Source organism: Eurypyga helias, unplaced genomic scaffold (genome assembly GCF_000690775.1).
Source record: "Eurypyga helias isolate BGI_N326 unplaced genomic scaffold, ASM69077v1 scaffold11658, whole genome shotgun sequence".
Lineage (NCBI taxonomy): Eukaryota > Metazoa > Chordata > Aves > Eurypygiformes > Eurypygidae > Eurypyga > Eurypyga helias.
This window is the reverse complement of record NW_010265050.1, coordinates 8,320-16,136: the sequence shown is the minus strand read 5'-3', so window position 1 is coordinate 16,136 and position 7,817 is coordinate 8,320. Positions and strand designations below refer to the sequence as shown.

General features: G+C 41.6%; 1 protein-coding gene across 1 annotated transcript in view; it reads right to left on the bottom strand.

Annotated features, from left to right (window-relative positions):
- BICD2 (bicaudal D homolog 2 (Drosophila)) overlaps nucleotides 1-7,573 on the bottom strand; it is a 27,171-nt gene extending 19,598 nt beyond the window's left edge. The window contains exon 1 of the mRNA XM_010156590.1: nucleotides 7,367-7,573. Within this exon, the coding sequence (XP_010154892.1) occupies nucleotides 7,367-7,477 (111 nt within the window). The 5' untranslated portion in view covers nucleotides 7,478-7,573. The remainder of the gene's footprint in view (nucleotides 1-7,366) is intronic.
- Between the last annotated feature and the right edge of the window lie 244 nt (nucleotides 7,574-7,817).

Sequence of the window (7,817 nt, the reverse complement as noted above, 5' to 3'; positions counted from 1 at the left end):
TTTCCTATTTTCAAAGAAAAAGCCAGTGTGACCCACACAAATACTGTTTGGACAGATTGCCAAGGATCACCTACTTTAATAGGAGCAGTGCCAAGCACAGGCTAAACAAAGCAATCTCCCTGCTTTTGCATCTTTAAAAAAAAAAAAAGGTCACACTCCAGGGAAAAATAACCACCACCTCCCACATCTCTTTAATTAACAGTTTGCAAAGTAGCCTCAAGCTATTATTTCACTGATTAGAGCGTTTCCAGCTACTCTTTCAATTGTGCATATTGACTTCACATCTGTTAAAAGGCTACAGGTGCATACAAGAGACTTTTTCCCTCCACTGCTCAGGACGTCTGCAACTGTGGGCAGTACAAAGGTCATAATGAAGGTCTCCAGTCGAGCCTGAGGAGACATCCTGCTATCAATGCAGCTCTGACAGGCGCCCAGCAATTTAACTGTAACAGAACAATGAAAAGATCCCTCCAGCAAGTGTGCTACTAGGTTAATTCCGAAACAACAGCATATCATGGAATCTTAACTGCTGATTGAAACTCTGAGAATCATATTTAGAGTTTTATAATGTCAGAAGTAGAATAATTTATTTTAATACTTCTTTAAAGTCTGAAAATATAGAGAGGTCAAATGGTGACCAAACACCCCCATTTTCAGTATTAATTCAGTTTTGGACAGTCTCTAGACAGCAGTCATCACAGCAAGAGAAACACTGTTGTTAACATCTTTCCTCTGAATATATCAGTGCACAACAACAATAGAGAAATCACAAGCAGATGCCTCCTTGAATACATGCAAAGCACATCAAGTGGGTTTCCACAACAATCCACTCTTTGGAATGAATTTTTATTATGTTTCAAATGGATACAAACAATATGCTCTACTTCCTTTCTGTAAAAATATTCAGCTATCATTCTTAAAAAAAAAAAAAAAAGAGGAAGCTGCCAGTATGAAACTCAATTCACTGAAAATAAAAAGGTGGGAAGAAAGCTGCTGAGCCAGCATTCAGCAGCACACTGCTATTGTACTGTTATCACCGCCTTTGAATTTCCTGCACTGGACTAAAGACAGGTTGTTTTTAAATAAAACAGTACTATTCAAACTGTGACCCTCCTAATTGTTTCAACACATTAAGAGGACAAGAAGCCCAGTCCTGCACACTAAATCTGCTGGGCTCAATACCTTCAAGACACAGACTCGCCACTGCTTTGCTTTTAGAAATGGAGCTTTACCAACCTGCCAACAGCCACTTTTACATTTACAGCACATTCAGCAGTGATTTCCAGCCACACTACTGACTCTGGTCCACCTGCCTCCCAGCCCACCTCTCTCACTGCAGTTACCTCTGGGTTGCACTGGCAGTTACACCAGCACTCAGGCAGTTGCATTTGGTACACACGGCTAAAGCACACAGGCACCCACAAAGCCCTGCTGCAGAGGCTGTTTAGGAAAGCTCACCATATTCTGCAGTAGGAGATGACTTTTGTTGTTTAAGCTCCTTAAACAAAAGGAACTCCCTCCTTGCTCTTTGTCAACATCCCACCACAACCCTTCATTTTCTTGCTCATTCTTCCTCTCGATCAACCACCTTGTTTCTCTGGTGACCATGAAGAGTTTCTCTCAACTCCTTCCTCCATGCAGTCTCCAATTCCCTGCACCTCCTGGAGGCGAGGTTTCTAGAAAGGCCTTTATTTACTTCAGTGCAACCAAAACTCTTACACTGCCAAAACTCCAAGCTCTGTCGCTCCACAGCAACCACTTCAACTTTCAGAGCTTTTCAGCCTCCTTCCCTCCAGACATCTTCCTTCCCCTTGCTCCACGTCACATGCTCCATGAAAAAGTGCCTTTTCCTCCCTTTCTACATCTGACACCATTATAATGCCATTCACATCTCTGACCTCTTTTTCTGTTTGCACGTCTGCTTCCAAAAACTGACAATCCTCCCCCGCTACTGCCCTTTCTGTTTGGAAAGAACTCCCCTAGAGACCAAGTAATTTTTTTCTTCTTTCCTTTCCAAGATTCTTATGAAATACAACAAATTTTTCAGTACTTTCCCACCTCTAAACTGTTCACCTACACATGCAGCATTACACATTATACACTATACGGAATGGGGAAGGTGGCTTATTCCACATTACATAAGGGTGTCAAGGTAAGTGCTCTATGAGCATATTTTTGCTACATGATTAGCGTTACTTCAAGTTTCTTTGACCTCTGCAATACATCCAGAAATATTAAGGCAATAACATTGAGAATTTTATATAATTTTGTTGCATGAAAAACGTATCACCCCTTCTCCCGCATGGGAAAGAAAAATCCCTCTTCCTTTGATACAGAAATAAAGGTCAGATTACATTAGCCACAGGCCTTCAAATCTAGGATACACTGTAATAAGCTACTTGAACTCACTTTTGGCCATTTACCAGTACTGAACAGTCTGTCATTTGAAACACACTGAAATGTTGTTGATCTGTTGTGCATTTTCCTGTATGGACTACCAGTGCATTCAAGACAGAGAAATAGAAAGCAACAAAAAGATCTATTTAGCATCTTATGAAAGAGAAGTGTAATCATAACCTTAGGAATACTTTTCTTTCACTGACAATGTTAAGGAAACCTGGAGAACTTCAGCCATTGGATTACTGTGTATTTATAGAAGAATTGACAGCCATCATTGCCCTGAGCACACAGGGCCATGTCTAACAAACAACTTAATTGCCTACCATGGTGTAAAATAAACACTTGCTAGCAATTAAAACAGTCAAGTATTGTGCACAGACTCTGACATGAGCTTCCCGGCAATGTCTTTTCCACCTCTGTTCACATGTTTTAACTGCAAGGCCCAGGAAGCTGATACAAGAATATTGCTGTCCAAGGATATGGAGAGATGGCTGCAAGCAATTATGTTGCTGCAGATGTAAGGCAGTCAAGGTCAAAGTGGCCTGATCTAATGCAGTGCATCTTATGTTTCCACTTGAAGCTGTTCTAATCAGATTGCTGGCAATTTCTGTGTGTCCTTCAGTGAGGCATTCAGCTATCCACAACCAGAGACCAAGGTCTAAGTCTTCATTGAAGGATAAAGATGTCAAGGACTGCTTGGTTAGCTTTTTAGGTTCACTCTGAGAGAATGGGTGAACTTCTTAAGCCATAAACTTGGTTAAGGAAATTATCTACAGGATTTGACTAAAGCATGAGAGATGTTAAGAGTCACTTGAGACTCTGGAAAAACAAACTCATGACTATTCCTCCAATGTGAGGCAAGAGAATAGGGTGGAGGGACAAAACAGATGGATCTTTATAGAGGACTACTTGCTGGGGTGAAAAACAAACAACAGAAAAAACCAGGATAAACAATTGTGTGTCTGTGTTTAACACAGACCTGAAAATCCCAGCATTATCAACAGAAAAAAGAGGGAGTAAGTCCCCTGTGCATAGCAAGGCCAGGTGTTCATTATCCTTCAGACTGACACACAGTTTCTTGGTAAAGCCTCAGTCGACAGTGCAGAACAAGAAAGTTTCTTCAGAAGAAACCTCAGAAAAACAGTTTCATTAGGTAGCCATGGAGGAATGAAATTACTCATATGTTGCTCATAGCATGTGTTAAAAAACTCGGCAAGTCATGTCAGCTATTTTTCTTGACTAACATATAAAAGCACACACATTAAAATATATTTCCTTCTTCAGTTTACATAATCAGAACACCTTTTGCTTTCCTGGGAAAGAATCACTCATTTATTTTTCAGCTTCTCAACTGGGCACAGCTGCCTCATGACTTCACAGCCAAATCACCCTATGAAATCTGGTGTGGTACCATTAAAACAAAGGAGAGATGAAAGAAGATTAAAAAGGAATGGCAATTAGCAATTATTCAGGAGCACGTACTCCTGCCAGTGACTCTTCCAAGATGCAGGAGCTGCTGAGCTAGCTAATGACAGCAGTACAACTCATAATCTGTAACCACCCTGTTGGCCTGTCTCAACAGGTCAAAGTTAGGTAATTCACCAGGAAGCATCAAAACCACTTGTGTCTGCTACAGCAACTCCAGGTGTACCAAATGTCACTCTTCTCTGTCCAAAACCAACTCATTGCTTCCGTGAAAGTGTCCTGAGAAGACACGAAAGGAATGAGGGCATGTTAAACAGAGCCTTGAATGTGCTTCCAACCCATGTGGGTCAACATCTGGTTCCAACCCACCACCACTGCTACTGCCAGCCGTGTCTCAGGAGCAGCTGCTGCCAGAGGTACTGGAACATCTTCCTTGTGGCACTGCACAGATTCTTTTCAAAAAAGCCCCAGCAACATTAAAACTCTACATCTTATGAGACAGTTACAAAACAACAGATACAAACTTTTGCAGACAGTCCTAACAAGCAAATCTCCCTTAAAAACAAAGCAGAGATTCAGCCGCAGTTTATTTCCTGACTTTCCTCCCCACCCCCGCCACTTTTAAACTTGCTTTTAGTTTTGACAGGAAGAGGTCTCTGCCTGGCCAGAGGACACACCATAAAGCGTTTTCCACAGCTTTCCTCTTCTCTAGATCAAATCCAGAACAGTTGCAATGGAAGCAACGTTTCCTGTTCCCCCAGACATCTCGCAAGTCAGTTCTCTCGATAGGCAATAATACAGGACTTCCAAAATACATGCTATAAAGACTAAATCTGCCTGCCAACATTCTCTACAACATGATAGAGAAGAGCCACAGTAGTGTTCCTTCCACCAGCAGTCAGAAAAAACGAAGGAAAGCATTTCTACTATGTCTCTGCAGTGTAACACAATAGATCATATTCCACCTTCACCCCCAACACCTTCAGACTACAGCAGCATTCTTCACAGCACAGTCTCCTTGCACTATTATCAACACAACTCTTCTACCATGAGGCAGGCTAAAGCTAAGCGTGGCAACAGGGACTGGGAAAAAAACACACTGCTTATCCTGCTCACTAGCTTACAAGGGCCACAATACGTTTTCCTTCATTTCTTTCACGCAATTTCCTGTTGCCACTTACCTGGACAACAATGGTGAAATAGCAACTATGTGAACTCACCACTTTCTGATGCATTGTATGAGAGAAAAGCCAAGTCCCTTGAGATGGTTTTTGTGGGCCAAGAGAAGGCTGCTATATCTGTTCACACACCCTGCCCCACTGTTCCCTACCAGTAACTATAAGGCAACTCAGACCAATACACAAATAAGCATCTTGGGCATCCTCTAAGGAAAATAATCCTAAACTACAATTGATCAAGATGTTTTCATTTTAACACTAAAACCTTCATGCCATTTCTTTCACGTCTTCACCCCACCACAACTTACCCAGCAGCAGAAAAAATAACTAAGCTAAAAAAAGGCAAGGAAAGAAGAACACAAGCACTGAGATGACACAAAGCGACAGCAGAGAAACCTCTTACTGCAGGGTTCCAGTTATTTATCATGTATGGCTTTCATTTTTATTTTTCTTTAATTTAGTTCAGTTTCCATTCAAAGTTTAAAATCAGTCACACCCAGTTAATTACCATCAGCCTTTATTTCTAGCCAAGTAATTAAATGAACCTTCCCACATTCAGCAGAAGAGAGCTTAAAAAAAAATGAAAATCTTCACAAGAAACCTGACATCAACCCCACTTCCTTTCTTCCTGCACTCTTTATTTGTCACTGGGGTCCATCTTACACAAGTGTGTTTGTGCAAAAGGGTACATGGGCAAGGTGGAAGGTCAAAGGGCAAGAAAAAAACCCACCCTAAAAAACTTGCAAACGGTCAGCTCATCTGAGGGTTATATAAAGCAAAATGCAGCTCCAAGCAAAAGGTAGCTGAAACGTGGCAGTAACTAGTAGGAAAAGTCACCTTCAGCTGCAGTGACACAGGAAGCTGGATTGAAATCTGCCAATCTGCATGCTTCTGTGCGGCGTTTGGAATCCATTATGGACACAATTGTGCCTCTGGGGTAGGGAGCTTTTCTTTTAAGCTGTTCTTAGAGGTTAGGAAATAAATGAAAGAGGTGTGTGTGTGCTTGCCTAAGCAGTGCATATGGACTGATTCCAGCTCTCCTATTGCACAGCCAGGACCCATGAGTTTAAGGAGAGCTTGACTGGCCTGTTTGATCACCTGTAACAGTTTGCCCCGCAAGCTCCTTCTCTGTCATAGCTCAAAGAGATGTACTACTGAACCTCCACATCTCCACAGAAGTAACCTACATTTCCTCAGAAATTTTACCACCAAATATTATTTGTTACTATATCCTAAATTAGACGAGACACTTCTGATTATCAGCTGTGGTCACGTAGGGTACACTGAGATTAAGATATGGGCTCTTTGATAACCTCTCCTCCTGGCCGCAGAGGCCAGACGATTATCTCGGGGCTAAATGAGACTAGTACCTGACGCTTCAAAGCAAGGTGCAGAAAGCTCATGAGTAATAATTGCTGATTGTTCACCACATCCATCTGTGGTTTACAATCTTTGTAACTTTTACCCAGCCTAAATTCAACCAATGATTTGAGCTCTCAAAACAATATTTTCTGCATCCCCGCCACAGAGAGCTGATGGTCAGGTATGAGTCTCATCTTGCCCTGAGACAATCATCCTGCTGAGCTACAGATGTTATAAGTAACTAAACTTTTTAAGTGAATTGCTCAGCTATTATTTCACCTCAGGAACAGGCAGTTTCAGTACTAAAACAATAAGAGGCCAAAGGTACCTTCAGCTAGTAAGTTAAGCAATGTATGAAAAAGTAAAAGCCATCACTTTCATCAGAGAAAACATACGACTATAAACTTTGCTATTATTCCTTTTGTGCAATTGAGTGTTTTGTTATGCTCCTACATCCTGAGAACTCAGTGTGGAAAAAGTGATCAAAGAAGAAATTATGTCCCAAATATTTTGCAGTAAGAAAATCTGTATTGGGAATGAGGCAGAAAAAGTACATGCAAAGCGCCTCTGTGCATGCGCTAAATAAATTCCTCTGCCCTTTAAGGCAGCAGTTCTCTGACTGAGAGTACTAATCCAACGTGCAGTACCCACAGCACCAGTGTGGCCCAAACACACAATCACATGTCTGTCAAATGAGCTGGGACACAATACAATGGTTACTGCAGAACTAGAAGGTATTTGAACACAGCAGAGTGAATTTGTACTGGGTCAGAACCATTGTGGCCATAACAGACCAGGAAGCTGGATTCACAGCTTTGCTGAATTACAGCTTTGGGTAGATGTAACACCATGCTAAAATCTTGGAGAGACATCCCATCTTAGCAGCTGTCAGTATTAAGCAGACATCGATCAGATTAAGAATATTCCTTGTTTTGGCTACACAGCACAAGAAAACATAACCATAGTACAAGCTGTGGTGTGCACTGTGCACCTTCACTCACCTCTTTCAGTTCCTGTGCAACAGAATTAAGGCGTTCGTTTTCAGACTGTGTGTTGGCAAGGACATTTCTGAGCTGCTTCAGTTCTGTCTGCAGCTCCATAACCTTCTTCATGTAGTACTCTTCCTTGGTAGCTGATTCCTGAATCAAGGTCTCCTCTCTGCTCTCTCCATCTGCTGCTACCTTCTTGTGGTTGCTATGGGCCTGCCCAAAAGCCTAGAACAGTCAGAAAACAAATCTTTTATTAGTAAACCCAGAATTTTGCATAAGTAATTTCAATTTTCAATAGCTGAAACTATTTACCCTCATATCTCTAAACACAAAACAATGCAACCTTTTCCATACACCCTCTTCTTCTGGGCTCAGACCTTTAAATGTCATCAATTGGTCATGCTTTTGAAAGTAACACACAGCACCCAAACAGTGGTTTGTAATGCACAGGATACTTAGGTAG